This window comes from Onychomys torridus, chromosome 21 (genome assembly GCF_903995425.1).
Source record: "Onychomys torridus chromosome 21, mOncTor1.1, whole genome shotgun sequence".
Taxonomy (NCBI): domain Eukaryota; kingdom Metazoa; phylum Chordata; class Mammalia; order Rodentia; family Cricetidae; genus Onychomys; species Onychomys torridus.
Window position 1 is genome coordinate 20,857,959 of NC_050463.1, and position 20,195 is coordinate 20,878,153.

Sequence of the window (20,195 nt, forward strand, 5' to 3'; positions counted from 1 at the left end):
GGGTTCAAGTCCTAACACCTACATGGCAGCTCACAATTGTAACTCCAGCTCCAGAGGATCCAACACATTCATGCAGACATACATACATGCAGGAAAACACCAATGCACATAAAATAAAAATAAATATAAGTCATTAAACAATAAAACTCTATTACATTAACATTTTGCTGTATTTAACACTGTTCTTTCTTTTCAAACAAAAAATTTAAATTGTAATTTTTACACTAGGTAATAATACATTTGCATGGCTCTAGTATCAAAAGATATTTAAAAAGTACTGAGAAAGTCCTTTTCCTCCTTACACCAATTGTTAAGATGGTCTCTACCTTTCCTTTCGCCAGCCTCTGTCAATGCTTAAAGAGTGACCTCGACAGCGTCTTTTAATTTGGAACTGTAGGAAATACTTTACGTATGTGGAAGCCAAAATGGTTTTTGCACACACACACCCCACGCCCCCGCAAGTGAGAAAACACACACTTGCTTGTCTGCTTTTTAACAGCGGTTCTCCTTTCCTGTTCCTGCTGTTGATAAGACAGAGTCTCACTGCTGTACTAACTACCATGCTCTGACCTCCATACACACGATAACTAGTACCCTGCCGGGAGAGGTGACACTGCACAAATTCGGTACACATTTAATCTTGCAAGTATAAAGTGTGTTTATCTTTTCTAAAGGCTGAATATCATCTATGTGCTATCATTCACACATGAGAGGACATTTTATCTACTTGTCAGGACAGTATAAGCTAAACTTTTAAATGTGACAAAACAATGGATTCTAGTAACAAGTGATGGAATTTAACTAAAGAATTGAGTAAAACCCAAGCCTAAGCATTTCAAGAGTTCTGCTGTTACAGTCTGACACCACACAGGATACTTAGGATCCAACTCAGCTTATGGCTTCCCTCCCTCTGGAAGGAAAGCCTGAGGCCCAAAATTTATCACGCAGAACAAACCCTCAATAAGTACTAAGTAATGAATGAAAAACTACTTGCAGAAATTCATGAAGCCCAGTCTTTCTCCATGGATTCCTGACAGGCCAGACAGAGGCACCGACGGAGGCGGCAGCAGGAGTCCACTGAGGTTTAGAGCAGTGTATGGATTGCTATTGATTCCATTCAGTATTGAAGAATGTGATCTTTTTATTTTAAAAAATATATTCCATGGGTGGTGGCGGCGCACGCCTATAATCCTAGCACTCAGGAGGCAGAGGCAGGTGGATCTCTGTGAGTTCGAGGCCAGCCTGGTCTACAGAGTGAGTTCCAGATAAGGTGCAAAGCTATACAGAGAAACCCTGTCTTGAAAAACCATTAAAAAACCAAAAATATATTCCATACACTAAATAACTTTACTTACATCCTAAGCTTTCTGATGGTAAACTTTCAGTACAATTCAAATAATAATTATAATAATAACAACAATAATAACAACGATTATGACGAAAGCAGGCAAACACAAAATTGGCAAATGGGAACTGATACCAACCATTTCACACAGTCTGTATGACCCAGGTAGTGTCGCTGAGTCCTTTCCTCGTAATTAAATAGTACCACTACTGATGCAATGAAATAAACTATCTCCCCCGTAGGAAGCAGGTACACATTTGCTCGACAGTCCTTTCCTCGATAACCGTATCTTAAATGAAAGGTCAAGGCTTTAAAGCAAATACTCAAGGGTGTTTAGGAGCCATAGATGTACAATGAAGAGAAAACTGGATCAGAGCCACGATACTCACATCTCCTTTGCTGCCAACCCTAAGTCTTTTACTGTATTTGTCTATGGACAGATACACTCTGAGTTCCTACTACGCACCACCCACAGTGCTAAACATACGGCTCTGAACAGAACAGGTGTGGGCCTGTGTGACAGTATGCTAGGAGGAAGCACACATGGAGAACCTACTTAAGAGGAGGGAGAGAGACCTAAGGCTTACCCGGTCGGGAACGTGTATGCTGGGTCTAACAGGATGAATAAGGCTAGTTGCTATTTGCTACACAGAATGGCAATCAAAACCTGTGCCAAATGCTGATGAGCTTCTCCAGGCTATTTTAACTTTGCCCAGTGTAAGGAATCTGGAGTGTGGGGAGAGGAGCATAGAAGAACAGAGAGAGAGAACTGAGTTTACACAACAAGTCTCCTTCTGTTTCACGAGTTTCTTAGAGGCTGTAAATGAGACTTTCCAGGTAGAATGAGGAAACGTCAGTATTAAACTATCATGTGTGTGTTAGCCTAGCAGAGAAGCAGTCAATAGCAGAGTTACAATCACCCTTGCTAATCTGAGTTCTTAAAATAATTCAAACAGTCATGCGGTGGCACACGTCTGTAATCCCAACACCTGGGAAGTTGAGAGACTCTTGTGATATTAGGGCCACCCCAGGCTACACAGGGAGTACAAGGTTGGGTAGGGAGACATAGCAAGACCCCATGTCTCAAAACAGTCTCATCATATACATCATTTCACAGGTTACAACACGCCAACTCAGTGTTTAAAATTCTCCAGCAGCCCTGTGAGGCAGGTGTTGCCTCTTATATATCTAAGAACAGGAAGGTTCAAAGCGGTAAGTGCAGAGGCAGCACACAGACACTACCCTTCAACCCCAGGCAGGAACCTTTCCTCTTCACCGACACTTGCTGTAGAACTGACTGGGCAGGATGGCATGCTGCTGTCCCGTCTCCATTAAATTCCAGTGATTTTAAATCACTATCCGCAAAACAGAGCTGGCGTGTTTGAGAGATACCGTCTCCTTTTTAATTTCCCAAGTGTCTCCTAAGCACATTATGTTTATTCCTGGCTTAAGGACAATTTGATGAATTAGCTAAGCAAGTTTTCACTGAACTAGGACAAAGCAGGTAGACTTGCTCTCCTGCCTGAGAAGGATACGCCCACTCCAGTTTGAGCTTCTCAGGAGGCAACTCTGTTTTGATGTCGTCATAGTTGTCAACATCCGAAGGAATGAACATGGTAATCGGCCGACCTCGCATAAACATCTTGATATATTCTCCTTCTGTTGAAACACAAGACAAAAATCCAATCACATGGATCTCCCCATGACTGTAGGAAAGGAGATGATGGATACAATGAAACATGTCAAGAGTAGCTCTTGAAGTTTTCCACTGTATGCGTCTTTAGCATATTATAGAGCATATGCAGAAAACAAAGGGGCACTACAAATACCTAGTCCACGACAGCGGAAGTGAAACCAAAACAAACAGCAAGTCTGCGGCCATTTCTTTAGTTGAGAATAACTGTTTTCATCCGAATAAAATTTAACTGTTTAAACTGACATAGTTCTACAAGAATCCAGAAAAGTTCAAGTAAAAAAATGCAAACCTTCGTGTCCAAGGTCTCTTACCTTGCAAAGAAGAGAGCAATTACTTGGACAGACAGTAATCGAGGCTATCACACTAACTGACCTCAAATCAAGGCCTTGCAGATTAGAGTCTCTACACCCCAAGGAAACAGCTGACAAGGAGCAGACAGGAAACCATGGAGTAGAACTGTCTGCAAACCGTGTAGGTGATACGGTGGTTCATCTCTAAACATATAGCAGATGCCAGCTCAATAGCAAGAAACAAACCAAGGCAACCCCTCTTAAAATGCATTTAAAAATGGATTAAGTACTTAGGAAACATTTAAAGAATGGAAGGAAGGAAGGAAGGAAGGAAGGAAGGAAGGAAGGGAGGAAGGGAGGGAGGGAGGGAGGGAGGAAGGGAAGGAGGGAGGAAGGAAGGGAGAAAAGGAGGGAGGGAGGGAAAACATAAAAATGGCCAACAGGCAATCTGAGAAAACATGCAACACTACTAGTACCACCTCAGGGAAATGTGAAGGAAAACCACACTGTATGTCATTTCAGACCTGTCAGAAAGATTAGCAAACCAAACAAACAAAGTATAGACAGGATATGGAAAAACAGGGTCACTGTGGATGTTGCTGCTATGGAAAAGCAGGGCGGAGGCTCTTCAGAGACAATTCAAACAATGACTACATCATCTGGCAATTCTACTACCAGATAGTTTCCAAAATAATGTACATCAAGATCCTGGTCAGATATCAACACTAACTTTCATGTTCACGGCAGCACTATCCCTAACAGCCAAGATCTACAAACCACCTAAATGGCCACTTCCAGATACATATGCATATAAGTAAGCTGGTCACAGAGAGACAGCTACTGTTTGGTTCCTAGGACATATTTAAAATAGTCAAACTCATGAATGGGGTGTGATGGTTAACTAGGGTTACAGGAGACGGGAAGTGAGGGTCAAGTGACAGTTTAGCAAAGCAAGAAGAAAGCAAGCGTCAATCTACTGTACAACACTGCACTAGACAGTGTTAACTAAATGACTTGATTCAAGACAGCAGAGCTCGTGTCCGCTGTTCTTACCACAGTGAACCAAAACCACGATCTCGGAACCGATCCTAGGAACAGGACTCAAACATCCTCTCAAGTTAAGATGAGAGGCAGCAAGAACTCTGCTTCATTGCAGCGAGCAGACCACTTCTCACTTCACCACTGGGCCTTCAATTAGCCTCGTATCAACAATCAGATTCAATTGTAACACAAGTATTTTCAAGCAGTTAAGAAACGGTTTTTTTCTTTTCTTATTAGCACCACAGGTCCCGAAACAGCTTTTGTTTATACAGATAAACAGTTGTTACAAGATCTTCAACAGTCTAAAACTAGAATATTTTTAAAAGACAAGTCAGAATCAAACCAGTATTGATTATACATTTCTAACCAAGGGAAAAGATGCTTTCTGGAACAGTTGGAAGCTGGGCATGGTGGCTCCTGCCTGCAATCCTAGCTTTCAGGAAGCAGAGGCAGGAGGATCATCCACAAATGTAAGGGCAACTTGGTGTACAAAACTGAGTTCCAGGCCAGCTAGAATTGCATACTGAAACCTCTTTTTAAAAAAAAAAACAAAAACAAAAACAAAACAAAAAACAGCAGAAAACCCCAGCAGGTAAGTCACCACTGTGAAAGGGTTGTCAAAGCTCAAGGGAAGGACAGAGGCTGGAAACAATGGCACAGGGATATCCGATGCTCACTAAGCTGTCTGGCACAAATTAAGTGTGGTCATCACCAACCAGAGGCTGCTGTGATCTTAAAATCTCTACCAAGGACCCAAGTTACCTAAGAAAAGTACTGTATAATCCAGTATTCAAGATTCAGTAGTTTATATAATGTAGCTATGAAGAGGAAGACGGATTACCTGTGTCTGCCTGCAACCATCACTTCAGATTAAGAAGCTGTGGTTATTATGGGTGAAAAGTTCAAGTTATTTTTATTATTCTTACTCACAGTGCTCAGCCTCAGAGTTTGATCTAACAGGGTAAGCCCTCCCACACTACACTTTAACACCACATGATGCATGTCATTATTACTTCTGAATCTAAGAGTGGGCCTTGCTTCCTGATGATCTTTAGCACAGCTGAACTTCGACAGTAACTAAATAATTACCAGCTATAAACATCTCCCATCTAGAACCATCTTTACCCATATATTCATCTCCTGGAGGTAGTGGTAAATCTACTCTTACAAGTATTCATCTGGGATACAACTTTCTTTTTTGATTATTTTTAAGGAATATTAAATTTTTGAATCCCCCTTTAAATTTCTCCTAGAACCTCTGATCTGATCAAAGGCTTACATGATATATGTGTTCTGCATAAAAATAACAAATTAGCAGGTGGCTCCATTGCTCTTTAGAGGGAGTATGGCTAGCCAAGGGGAAGGGTTAGCAACAGCCAATTACAGAAAAAGGCTAAACAACTGAAGGAGCTCAGAATATCATTCTTCTATCCACTGGTAAGTAGTAAGATCAACTAAGTCAGGAAACAACGGAACTACTGGTGCTCACTCATTTTTCTAATATGAAGTTGAAATGGCAGGGTGTGAAATGCTTTGCCATCTGAACTGGCACCATTCACACTAGAGACCATGTACATAAAGTAGGAACTTGAAACACTTTCTGGCACTGAAAAGAACGTGAGATCCTGTTTCACTATCCTAGCGTTGAGAATGGTAATACGATTTATTACATACCGTGAAACATAATGAGGTCCTTGAAAGCATGTGCCCTTCTTCCTACTGCTCTGATACAGCACCTAGCTGTGTAACCCAGGACGGTGGCAAACTTGACACTGGGTCTGCAGGCATGTGTCACCATGTGTGGCAAGCGGTGACCATTTAAACACTGTTTGGCAATTTGCTTATAAAATTTAATATTCCATAAAATCTCGGCATAAATTTTAAAGTAGCTATCCACAGGATAACAAGTACAGGCGAATACATCAATCTTCTGATGATTCTACCATGTATCACTTTAAAATCAAGGGCCATGAATTCAAGTATCTACGTGGTCAGGCAGAAAATGAAGATGAAGATGCGGGGAGCCACGGGCTGACTGGGAGTGACGCACAGGTGTACTCATGTGCCGATTCAGGGGCAGTGCTATTCTAACTGCTCAGTTCTCAAGAGAAATAGCAAATCTATACAATTTACTGTCAAACCTTAACTGTAAAATGTTTATTTCTTTGAAACTGTGTGTGTGTGAGCGCGTGCATGCGTAAGAGAGAGAGAGAGAGAGAGAGAGAGAGAGAGAGAGAGAGAGAGAGAGAGATGGGGTGGGGCAGGCAGGCAGGCAGACACCCGCCTGGCCAACACACAAGCCATGGGTTTGCAACCTTTTTTTTTTTTTAAAGCAAACAGCCTTTCCTTGGGAATTAAGCACAATGTGAGGTGGCACTCTTTTCTCGCTGCAAATGTTTTCTTCAGACTTTTAAGTCTCCTTTCTTTGCTTTCAAAGACAAGGTCTCACTGTGTAGCTCTATCTGGCCTAGAACTTACTATGTTGACCAGGCTGGTCTTGAACTCAGAGATCCCCCTGCCTGTACCGTCCAAGTGCTGGGATTAAAAGCGTGTGCCACTACGCCCAGTTCTCTCTAAGGGATCTTTCTCCACAGCCAAGCGACTTCCAGTACCGTTTAAGTTACCCAGCAGTACTTTCTGCTCTCCTCACTGTGAACTAGGGAAGACAAGCGTAGGTGACCCATCCTCAGCAGTGAAGCTGTGTACTGAATGCAATGAATTCCTATTGCACTGGCACCTCACCAGTTCTGGAACTCCAGTGTGTGGACGGAACGTAAACTGAGATAGATACAGACCTTGGTTTGAACAGACCTCAGCTTTAGTCTTCCTGAAAGCTCATGCTAAAACATTACGTATTGGTAACTGAATCTCGACATCTGACCATAAAGGCAACTCTGTGAGATACTGATGAAGGCTATTCATCTTTTAGCCCTTGCACAGCATGGGAACTGAAAAAAAAAATCTTATGAGTTCACCTAGTCCAATCCCAACGGGAAATTCATGACTTAACCAATCAATAAGTTTTTAGTCTGATTTCCAAAATTCTGCTATTCAGAACTTTAGACACATTTCCACTGTATTAACTAGGTTCTAAGACAGGTGTGGTGGGCCACATTTTTAATCCCAGTATTCAGGAGGCAGAGGCAGCTGGGTCTCTAAATGAGTTAAAGGCCAGCAGAGTCTATACAGCAAGTTCCAGAGCTGCATAGTGAGAACTTGTCTTAAAAACAAACCAACCCCAGGAAATGTAGGTTCTAGATCTGCACTTTCCAACATCAGTCACTGACCCATGAATGGCTGGGATGTGGCTAGCATGAGTGAGATATATTGCAAATAGAAAATATACAGCAGATTTTGAAGACTTTGTATGAGAAAAATGGAAGTTCATAAACAATTTCACTAATAATCACGTATCAAAAAGGTACTATTCTGGCTATTTGTGGTAAGTTTATCACCAAGTGTCATGCTGTTATCTGTCATTGAAGGTTGAAGTCACATACATGCTGTATGACACCTTTCTACTGGAGAGCAGGGACCCAAGTCCAATGTCTGGAATGCAGTCACTTGTGTCACGGGTACTACTGCTCAAAGACTTCTCAATTCGCCAACCCCTCCCAGGTTTCCACTTTGAGAACCCTGGGCATGGAGCTGGGTGTCTGCAGTCCCACTTCTGGGAGGCTGATACAGAGTAGGAGTTCATGGCCATTCTGCTGCACACCACTTGACACCAGTGGGGGGCTTTACGAGATGCTATCTCAAAAAAACAAAACAAAACAAAAAAAACAGTCTCTATTATGCAATTTGTGAAACTAGTAGCCCCTTTGAAAAAAGAACTTGAGTCTCAAACATAACCAAACACAGAAAAGCATGATACCAAATTGCCAAACCAAAACTAAGGACTCTTTACTCGATTTTGGCTGTTTCTTTTTCTACTAGCAGTTCTGGCCCAAACCATGCAGCTAGACACCAAGAAGATAAGCAAGACACTGGATAAAGAAACTCTGATTTTATAGTAGAAATTGACAGAGACCAATTTTGGAAGGCTTCCAAGAATGAGTTCAAGTCCCAGCTAATGACCCAAGCATCTACCTGTGCACCTTGTGTACAGAAGCGGCAGGGACCAGAAGAGAGCACTGGGTCCCCTGGAACTGGAATACTGGGTGGTTATAACTTGCCATGTAGGTGATAGGAATCAAACCTGGGTAATCTGCAAGAGCAACAAGTGCTCTTAACCACTGAGCCATCCTCGACCTCTGACCAGGTTGTTTCATTGTAATAAAACTTAAAATTCAACAAACCAGGCTGGGCATGTTGGCATAAACCTTGAATCTCAACATTCAAGAAGCAGGGCAGCCTCGTCTACAGAGAATTCCAGGCTAGCCAGTTTAGAGCCTGTCTTTTAAAAAGAAAATAAAAAAGAGAAAAAAAGTTCAACAAAACAATGTCATGTGTAAAGAATTTTTTAAAAAATGTATGTGCATAGGCCACAAGTGGTGGTGCATGCCTTTAATTGCAACAGTCTAGTCTAATCTAAGCTGCTAAATCTAAATCCATAGGTAACAAAAAGACCCTAGTGATAGTGCCTACCAAATATGATGTAATTAATTCTACTAATTAGGATACAGCTCAGGTTTGAAAATTTGACTAGTATTAAAAGGCTATTTTCATCACCTTCCTTGTTCTGTAAGTTAGCAAAATTTCCTAAATCCCTAATGGCAGGGGCACGAATACATGGTAATACAAAAGACATGACCCTAACAACTTAGGTTTAGACTGAGCTAACCTCGGAAACAGATAATGACATCTGTGTACCTAGGAAACTCAATGTTAATTAAAACAATAAATCAATTTAACAATCTCTTTTGACTTCAAGCCACCTCTCATCTCCATTTGTTTTGGTTACAACTCTATCATAAAAGTACTTTCAGGAGGCAGAGGCAGGCGGATCTCTGTGAGTTCGAGGCCAGTCTGGTCTACAGAGTGAGATCCAGGACAGACACCAAAACTACACAGAGAAACCCTGTCTCAAAAAACCAAACAAGACCAAAAAAAAAAAAAAAAAGTACTTGAGAACATCACATACAAGAGTTTGCTTACATATTTTGGATTTCTGTTTCCCCCCAAAAGGCTTTCTTTTTGAAAAGTTAGGAAATGGTGCTGGGAATAACAGCTGCATAGAGACTGTCACACCAAGGGGGAAGGAGGGATTTCAGATCTCTCTCCAGCTCTGCTTTTCGAGTTAACTACAGCAGGAAAAGAAGCTCAAAGTTTCAGGGGTATAAAAATCTACAAATGAAATTCGAATTAAGCAGGCTTCATGAGCAGACTTTAACTTCCATACTTTGGATTTTTTTGCCTTGAGTTTTCTGAGGTTGGGTTTCATTCTTAACCAAGTCTGTCCTGGAACTCCTGTCCTGGTCCTGCCTCAGCCTCCCAAATGCTGGGATCACAGGCGTAAGCCACCACACCTGAATCTTCTGTCTCATGTCTTTTTTAAAACATTCCGATAAAACAAAATGCGAAGACTGGATGAATTTGGGTCAAATTACAGTGCTTCCAACAGTATTTACCTATAATTTTAGATAGAAAAATGTTTCACAATGTTTATTTAAAAAATGTTACTAAAGGGGAAAAACCCAGAGCATTTTTGGCAGAGCTATTCCCTGGAGAACCAATGGGCAAGCAGCCTCGGGGTCCAAAAAAGAAGTTACTGGCTTCCTGTGATCTTGGTGTGCATTCCACTGATGGACAGTGTCCACGGGACCTCACTGACCGTGAGGTCGCCCAAGTCAGAACTCTCAGTGAGGGACGTTTCACCCAATCAAGGTTCCCCTCCCAACAGACTCTGATGCTGTCAATCTACATCTGTCGCTTTAGTCACCACACAACTGTGACTAAAAACCTTCTGTGATACGCGTCCTTTCGCTCCTGTATCTCATGTTCATCTCACTTACATTATAGCCGTTATGCCTCTTGCCCTGATGTGAGTGAAGTTTCTATTGCAAAGAATAAATATGTATTTTAGAAATATAATGGCTAACAAATCCAACACTGCATGCATCCTGTGATCTACCTGTTATACCTTATCACAGTAAAAAAAAAAAAAATAATCACCTGCCTTGGGTTTATATACTTCAGATCCCTCCACTTACAAAACTCTTTCTCTAGATATTCACATATTTCACTCATTTTCGTAGGACAGTTTAAATGTCACCAGATCAGAAATGCCAATGCCAACCATCCTACATAATAGTAAACTCTTATTCTTTCCAAATACGTGTCATCTCAAAACATTAAGAATTTGTTATATTCTGTCTACATCTTTTTTTTTCCCCCTTTGGAGCTGAGGACCGAATCCAGGGCCTTGCTAGGCAAGCGCTCCACTACTGAGCTAAATCCCCAACTCCCTGTCTACATCTTGTATGTTTCAACTGTTTGCCTCACTAAATTCCATGTGGTTCAGACATAGTAACTGCTGTAATCCTGAGTGCTTAGTATAGGGCCTGACAAAGTAAATACTCAAATTTTTGTTAAACAAACAACTAAATATATAAAATGGTTATCTGATAAAGGAACAATTCAGAAGCATGTAGGTTCTCTAAGAGCTGTCAGAATCGCAAGATTATTTAGGGCTTAATTTTCTTTCCCCGTTCAGTACACGATTCTATTGGCTATTTAAAGTTTACTTGAGGGCTGAAGCATGAGCAGAGAGAACAGGCAGAGCGAGAATACAGGGTTCTAAGGAAAATGAGTAGCTGTGGGGAGAGAGGAAGGAGGGGAGGAGAGAAGAGCTAGGATGCTACCATGGTCTCTGAAATATGGTAACAGGTGCTTGTATTACCAGCCTGCGCTTTGATAAGCTGACAGGTGCCACAGGGAGCCATATGTCTCTCTGCCAGAGGTAAGGGAAATGACTCCTGTTGGTAGATGGCAACTAGTGTTCTAAGTCCCTGCGGAATGCGGTTTTCCTCTGACCTCCAGAAATCCTCCTATAGTCCAGGTTGAACTCACTGGATTGCCTTTTGGAGTTTGGGGAATTGGAGTTTAGGTCCTAACACAATCTTCCAGTGAGCTCAAAGAATGTTCTGTAGCTGAGCACTGGAAATGCAGCTGAGCGCATGCGAAGCTGTGGTCTACATCTAGAGAATGTGTAGTGCTTGCCTAGCATAGGAGGTCTTAGGTTTGATCCCTAGCATTGCATGAAAATAAACCAAAACTACAACCGGTTCTTAGTGGGTAAGTCACAAACAGAATAGTACTGTCCTAATGGCCACATCTAGTAATAAACAGCCCTAGAGGAAATGTTATAAAGTTCTAACTTCTAGCAGCACTTTACCCCTGCTGTGAATATAACAAAACCCAGAAAGAGAGAGCAAGTACAAAAAAGGCTTAGGTATCGGGTGAAGACCTAAGCCTTTCCTGAAAACTTGTCTGTGTACATCCTTTCCCACTGCCAACTGCTTCCAACCAGGGCTCCTGCGCGCGCGCTCTCTCTCTCTCTGTCTCTGTCTCTCTGTCTCTGTGTTTGTGTGTGTGTAAAAGCCTTGCACTCAAATGTATAAAAAATGGAAAGGCAGTCTTTATTTGCTGTAAGTTGTAAGCGTATTTTTAAAGTTTGATATTCATTTGCATGGCATATTACAGCATTTTTATATTTTAGCTATTGGTGCTAAAATCATTTTTGGACATTCTTTTAAAATTGTAATTTATTGACTTCTTAGCCTTTGTTTGTACGCCAATAACAACAATTACTGGCAGAGACAGGTGGATTTCTGTGAATTCGAAGTCAGTCTGGCCTATAGAGTGAGTTCCAGGACAGCAGTGGTTATACAGAGGAACCCTGTCTTGGGGAGTGGGTAGGAGACAATTCAAGTATAATTACTCAAACTAAATTCTACCTCTTTTGCCCACTTCTCTAGTGTTTGGTCTTTCAACAGGGTCACTTACCTAGTTCTCTCAAGCTAGTCTCCACGATGCCCCCGTTTCCTACCTCCCACACTCTCCACCTGGTCAGCAATTTAGAATCTATTAGTCAGGACAGAACTAACTATGTAACTGACTGCACAAGAGTCTAGACAGGTCCACTCTAGTAATTATCCTCCAGAAAGAATAAACTAATTAAAGAGTAAAGAAGTGTATTCAAATTGTATAACTAATGCTAGTGTGATCAATATGTGATGTCATCAATTCCCATCCCTGGGAAACTGTTTTGAAGGTAAAATTCTTCTAACAAAATTCAACTTCCTTTTTTCCTCTCTACCTTCTCCCAAGCACTGGCCCCTCCTTCCATGCTGCTCCTCTGCACATTACCACCCAAATAATGACTGATTTCACCTGTTCACCTGAATGATTTTGAAGATTGTGCCAATACAGAGCACTCTCACAATGGGTGTTAAGTTCCCTCCCCTTCCAAACATACTGAAGAAAGACAGCCCTTTCTCAATTCCTGTATGAGGATTCTGTCAGACTGGAGTGTCTCTCTAGAACATTTAGTATAGCACACCATCTCTGGATATAGTGTTTCCTAGTTTTAAAGGATGTGTGTATATACTGTTGCACCTTCAGAGTCGTGTGAAGTGAGCTTTGCTGTGGTTGTTAGTCTCAAGGCAGAACACTGTTCAAGGACACTGCCATTTGGCCTAGGCCATGAGGCTACCAAACACAAGACCTGGGATCCATGGCTGTCCACACCGACTGCTCTTTCTGTATACCAGTGCCTCTATTTAACAAAGTTTGGCTAGAGTCAAAATTGTGTTTTAAGCAGATTCAGTATTTCCTTTGGGTATGTCAACCATTATATAATCTATACTCTTATAATGCAAAAATTTCAGGTCTACCTGAAGAATATCACATGTCAACCTTGTTTACAATTTCTGTGTAAAAAACATGATCTAAAGAATATTATAGATATATATATTTCTAGAAGAAAATAAAAATTCACAGGAATTAAGTTAAATTGCTAACAGAAAATTTAAGCACATTTTAGCCAATTAATAGTCCAGAAAACAAAGATAGCTGTGACACCAGAAATGAGGTGCAAAAAGCATGCAGAGAAAAGGCATGGTTCATTGAAAACAGCATGCTTCAATTACATTTGCAAGCAATTTGAAGAGAGTGTAAAAATGATACATAAAACTTACCTATTTTGCTATTAAATATACATATACAAAGTTATCCTGTTTCGGTCAGAACAAGCCAACAGCAAGTAGCCAGAAATAACAATTAATAAAAGGGGAAAACTGAAGAGGAAATGCTTTGCTAGACTCATTCTGAGTTTTAGCAGCAAGGAACAAGTGATTATTTGCAACCAAGTTGGCAAGACAGGAGAGTTAAAATTTATCAATCTTTTAAATGGCTTTTCTAAGTATAATTTTTAGAGGAAATTTTTTTGATTTCTTTATGTTGATATATTTATTTTTACTGTTCACCTTAATTCTTCAGATTTCACAGAAGACAGTTATTGTTTTTTTTTTCTTTTCTTTTCTTTTTTAAAAAAGCAGTTACACTTCCTAGTTCAAATTACCATGGTATTTCCTTTGTTAAGAGGAAAGCCAGAAAGCAGTAATGATGAAAAGCCAAATAAGAGACCCAAGAAGAGGCCGACTCGGGAGGCGCCCGCTGCAGAGCATAGCCTTACCTTGGCTGTTTTTTTCACGGGTTGACATTTTTGCTGGTTGAGACAAAAATGACATTATCTTACAATACAAACTGAGCATTTTCTTAAATGACTACAGTAATATGTCTTTTTGGTTACTATGAACTAATAAATTATACTAAATAAAATTGTCATATTCTTATGAATCAACAATAGTTAAAATGATGTTAAAAAGGCAAGTATTTTTAAAAAGAATTTTTAATTTACCTTGATTGATGATGACATCTTTATGTCTAAAAAAAGAATGCAAAGAACACATTTATTTGATATGGCTCAGCACTAGAATCACCTGAAAGAATTAAAAATTTTTGATGCCTAGCCCATATTCTAGATAAATCTCCACAAGTAAAATTCAGGAAGTAGTATTTTTTCAGTTTCTCAGTGGTTTCAACTACTAATATACATACTATTTTATAAAACAACAAATATCACACATAATCATCCAAACAGTGAAAGCACACACACAAAGGAGTATAATACTCAAATCTTACAAAGCTTTCTATGAAGCCTTTAAAAAAATACACTGAGAAACAATCAATGACCTGAAATAGATTAAAAGGTTCAAATCAGGCATGTCGTCACACACAACAGTACAGAGACATTAATTTTCGCATATGACAAATACGACTTAACTTACTTGTCTGCACTTTTTATAACCTTTGATATTAGTTTTGATGTTGAAACGGTTTTCAATAATTTATTACGACTATCATCTGAATTTTCCCATGAGTTATGTGACTTTTCAGCTGTTGGTGGACGTTTTATGCTAGAAAAAACACATTAATTTCTTAGATGAATGTTTTGAGTAGCAATGACATGTAACTGACAGTTTCAATAGAGAATGAAGAAGAGATTACTGCCCTTAAGGAATCCAGGGGTGAGGAGGATTAGTTGGAAGGCTCTGGCTGGATGAGAGGAGTTAAACAAGGCAATCAGGAAGTCTATGTTACATGGTCATTCAAAAGAGCCACTAAAACAAATACTATCTAGAAAAAAAGAAATCTCCACACTCTGCTGTTAATACAAGAAAATGCTCAGATCGATATGGACTAGATCTCATAATTTGTAGCTATAAAAATATGAATTATAAGCCTGAAATATGAGACTGTACCTTTCATTCTGTATGTAATTATGTTCGTGTAGTTAATTTATACACGGCACAAATTTCTAATAAGCTGTGATGATAAAATGGAAGCTTTTGTTTACAGTATTAGAGACTTTCATCCAGGATCAGAAATACACAATATGTGATACAATAAAAAGCTATTGGCATTATCAGTGAGGATTCCCTGTATTTGTAATTTTATGGTTTATAAATGACTTTCTGGCTGCATTGCTAACCACCCCGAAACTCATCCAGTCTTCAATACTTCTGCAACAGTGCATCCAAAGAGCAACTTAGAAGGGCAAGCACATTTCCAGGAGACGCTAAGCTGAAAAGGAGACTCTGGGACAAAGAGACACCAAGTTAGTGAGAACCTTAGAGAGATCACGAGCCTCGCCTGCACACGGTAAGAAGTTGCATAACATTAATAACTCCACAGGAGCCCAGGCAGAAGGACCACAGACCCTTAGACAGCACAAGAATCTGCATCAGGCACAGAGACAAAGCATTCTGTAAATGGTAAACATGCATTAATCAACTGAAGAATATTTTGGTTTTTTAAAATTTCCATTAAGACTTGAAGCAAAACATTAAAGTAGCTAAGAGAAATATACTGCAAATCTTTTAGAGTGATTGTCATTTACTTTACTGCAGTTCTAACCAATGCTGGATGGATTAATAGTCTCCTCTGCAGCACTAGGATAATAAAATACCTAAGGAAGGCTAAAAGTTGAGTCCATGTTTCTAAATGGCGCCCACCCTGCTCCGCCCCTTCTTTGAGACGGGGTTTCTCTGTGAAACAGTCCTGGCTATTCTGGAACTGGCTTTGTAGATCAGGCTGGCCTTGAACTCAGAAGTCTGCCTACCTCTTCCTCCCAAGAACTAGGATTAAAGGTGTGTGCCACCACCACCCGACTAAATGGGCCAAATGAATTAAACTGGTATCAATATTTGTTACAAGGCAGCTAGCTGCATCAGTGGCCCTGGCGTGCGTGTCTAACCCTAATTTAGGCTCACACACATTTGTTAGAATGTTCTCCTTTCTCTCATCACTTTAAAACAGTAATTATTAGGGAGCAGAGAAAAGCTCTCAAACAAGCCTTTAGCATAGAAAAGACAAGGTGAAATGAATTCATTTCCATACTCAAGCAAGAAATGATTCTCCCAAGACCCAAAGCTGAAACTGGGATACAGCCACAAGAACCGTTTGTTTAAAGGGGCCTTGCAAGTTGAGGTTGTAATGATGCCAAAATGTAGTGAGGATAATTAACATGGCAATTTCTATCCATGGCTATAAATTTAAGCATAACTACCTGAATTTTTAAAAATATTCTATAATTTTATTATAAAAATATTGTTTGGGTTTATACCTCTTTTCTTTCACCAAATTGATCGTAACTTAGTTTCTTTGCCAGTTATAACTGAAAAATTATGGTTCTAAATCTTTATTTCCCGGTGTTCTAAAATACAGATTCAAAAGAATGAAGAAGTTTTCTCTTGGACTCCATGGATAGCCAACTCTTTCCAAATCACAGAATTTAGGTATCTTTACAACCGTTCCCTAGCTCTGCATTTGGGATGCTTAAAACCTTTTGGTGGGAGCGGAGCTCTTGCTCTCTGGAGTTTGTCTGTTTATTTGGAGAGGCTGTGAAGAGGGCTGGGGAGAAGGTGATGCTCGCATTTGTGGGCTCTGATCATTAGAATGAGACTCCTCTCTTTTTTCTCTCTGTCCTTGTGGCTTTTCTTTCTTTTTTTCTGTACCACTGTAAAATAAAGTATAACATGGAACAAGACATATTTAAACAAACTTTAAAATCAAAATAATAAAATGATTAAAATTCAAGACCCTAAATCACATAATCAATACAATTTATATTCTTTTTATTCAATAAGGAAAAGTAAGCTTTAATAAAGAATTAATTTTCTAAAATCTAAGATAATAATCCAACCTATGGGGGGAAAAATCCATCCTATGAAGATTGCCCTTTTGGACAGAAGTGACCTCTAATGGATTTTGTAATTTTGGTAGATTTCAGTGGGGCTGTAGAAGCTCTTTAACTAATTCCAACTTATCCACATCAGAGTACTGGAGGGCCTTTGCTTTCCCTGTACAAAGAAACTGACTGAGGACACACTAAGTGCTCATATTGAACCCTGACTAGTCCTGGGTTCCTCTGCCTGTCAACTGAGGTTTCTCTCTGTGGGGAGGAGAGTGTGGGCTGTGGTACTGAGCATCCATCCATTCAGGGGCTCACATATGCTAGTTAAGCAGTCTCCTGATGAGGTACCCAGAGTCTCCATCAAGAGTTTTAAACTTACTAAAAAATGTAGTTTATTTCAAACCTGTTCATGCTGAGTTGTTACTTTAATTATAAAAGGTAAGTATAAAAACATAAACTACATATGAAAAGAAAACTGTAGTTCTGTGAAAACCAAGTTTTATGCTGCAGAAAGATGTGAGGGCTGGAGAGAGGGCCCAGCTATTTAGAGTGCTGGCTGCTCTTTCCTGAGTTCAGTGCTCAGCATCCATCCACATCAGGTGGCTTAAACCACCACTCCAGCTCCCAGGGGACTCAGTGAACCTCAACTCAAATGTACACAGTAACACATCTATATACGTAATTTCTTTCTTTCTCTCTTTCTCTCTCTCTCTCTCTCTCTCTCTCTCTCTCTCTCTCTCTCTCTCTCTCAAGCCTGGCATGATTAGCGCACACCTTTAATCCCAGCACTCGGGAGGCAGAGGCAGGCGGATCTCTGTGAGTTCGAGGCCAGCCTGGTCTACAGAGCTAGTCCAGGACAGGTTCCAAAGCTATAGAGAAACCCTGTCTCGAAAAACAAAACAGAACAAAAATGATATTAAATGAAGGTGAAGTAATTTTTAAAGTCATAGAAAAAGAAGAAAAACAAATACATTGTTTGCCAGAGTTTTGCATTTCTTATTCTGCCTTTAAACTAAGAATTACAAAGTTACTTATAGGTGTATTTTATTATAAGACAGTCACAAATGTGATCAAAGATATATCCTTTGAAAAGGAGAAGGAAGACTATCCTGACAGATGACTAAATAAATATTGATGTATTTTAAGTTAAAATACCTACCATACTTATGTACAGTCTTTATGACTCTGCACTTGGACACTTAACTGATAAAACAGTCATCCCCCACTCACCCCCCTGGTTTTTCGAGACAGGGTTTCTCTGTGTAGCTTTGCGCCTTTCCTGGAACTCACTTTGGAGACCAGGCTGGCCTCGAACTCAGAGATCCTGCCTCTGCCTCCCGAGTGCTGGGATTACAGGCGTGCGCCACCACCGCCCAGCTGACAAAACACTTTTAAAGTCTCAGCTGCATCCATGAGCAGTACTGCAAAGGATGGGCTCAAGGCTTGCGTTCCAATACTGAAAGGGCAGAAAACTATGAGTGCTCTAGTTTATAAGCAAAGGACATTTACATGTTATAAGACGGTATGTTCCAAGAATATCTGTCAAAATATACATATATAATATATGTATTAATAAATATAAAGATATATAAATAAGATAAACATGTGTGCATGTGTATACAGCCTATACAACCCCACTATCACATTGTAACAGTTAGGAATGTAATAACATAATCCTGACTTGGACATTCTGAATCCAATTCAGTCCTGATACCTTTGCACCAGCCACTGATTACTGACTCTATGTTCAATTTTTTAAAAAATGTGTGCTAAGAACAAATTCTTACCAGCAAATAGACTAAACCTTAAAATTAGAAAACTGGGACTGGAGATGGTCAGCAGGTAATGTGCTCCCTGTGTTAAGTGTGAGGATCTGAGTTTGGACCTCTAGCTCCCATGTAAAAGCCAAGCATGGTAGTATTCACCTAGAATTCCAGCAGAATTCCAGCAGTGGAGTGGGGGAACACATGGATCCCAGGGGCTTGGGAGCCCTCCGATGTAGGCAAAATTGCAAACCACAGGTTCAGTGAGAGGCCCAGTCTCAAAAACTAAGGTAAGGTAAGGAATGATGACTATCCAACATTAACCTGTGGCCTCCACAGATAGTATGTATACACACATTCACATACCACACAAAAAGGAGGGAGGGACGGAGGGAGAGAAGGGAGGGAAGGAGGGAATGACAGATGGTCTGGATTAGATGTCACCTCTTTTGTAATGGTCTTCAACCTATTGTTTATGCTTAAAAGAGATTTTCCTTTGGGGTTACTGAAAAGCACAATCTAGTGGTCCTAGATCCCCTTTTCCTAGTGTGCTGATCACTAGAATGTAACAGCACAGCAGCTAGCTAAGAAAACCAGCTAAAACTAAACTGTTACTGAATAAAAAATGGATTTTATTAAAAATTACATAGTAAGGGCTAGAGAGATGGCTCAGCAGTTAAGAGTCCTTGCTACTCTTCCCAGCAACCACACTGCAGCTCACAATTACTAGTAACTCCAGTTACAGGGAATCCAAAATTGTGTTCACCAGAAGGCAAAACATACCAAGGAAATAAAAATTAAAACAATTTTGAAAAATATTATAAATTTCTACTATAAATGTCTACTATAATGTTTTCTCCTGAAAATGAAGCAGAGATGATTTTAGCACTCTCAGAAAGGGGAAAACAAAATCTGGATTCTGTAGCGGTTAGGTTCTGGAAGGAATGTTTACAGAACAGAAGGTCATTTCGTCGCCATTCTTGTGCCCACCTGTTTGGTGAACACCTGTAATCCCACACTGTAACCTTTGGGTCACTGGCACTAGTTCAGTGAGTCAGCCAGCATACAGCATTCGACTTTTTAAATTGTTTTCTCCCTGTGCAAACAACAACACAACCTGTTCCGTGCAGCTGGTTTCCTATGACCTTTCCAGACTCTACGTGCAGCAATGGAAAGAAAGGTGGGCCGGGCCAGCACTCGGGAGGCAGAGCCAGGCGGATCTGTGAGTTTGAGGCCAGCCTGGGCTACAGAGCAAGATCCAGGACAGGCACCAAAACTACACAGAGAAACCCTGTCTCAAGCCCCGCCCCCTCCCCCAAAAGTAAAGGTGGGAAAATGTCCTTTAAGCAGTATCACTGGA

The 20,195-nt window shown here is 40.3% G+C and overlaps 1 protein-coding gene across 6 annotated transcripts in view; it reads right to left on the reverse strand.

The window, feature by feature from the left end:
- Positions 1-20,195, reverse strand: part of Eml4 (EMAP like 4) — a 128,372-nt gene that overhangs the window by 37,568 nt on the left and 70,609 nt on the right. Inside the window, exons 4-9 of one of the 6 annotated variants that reach the window (XM_036170616.1) lie at positions 16,722-16,895; positions 14,665-14,793; positions 14,235-14,260; positions 14,010-14,042; positions 2,881-3,004; positions 1,485-1,634 (exon numbers count right to left, since the gene is read on the reverse strand). In XM_036170616.1, coding sequence (XP_036026509.1) covers positions 1,485-1,634; positions 2,881-3,004; positions 14,010-14,042; positions 14,235-14,260; positions 14,665-14,793; positions 16,722-16,895 — 636 coding nt within the window. The remainder of the gene's footprint in view (positions 1-1,484; positions 1,635-2,880; positions 3,005-14,009; positions 14,043-14,234; positions 14,261-14,664; positions 14,794-16,721; positions 16,896-20,195) is intronic. The other 5 variants (XM_036170618.1, XM_036170617.1, XM_036170620.1 and 2 more) reach the window with 5 other exon arrangements.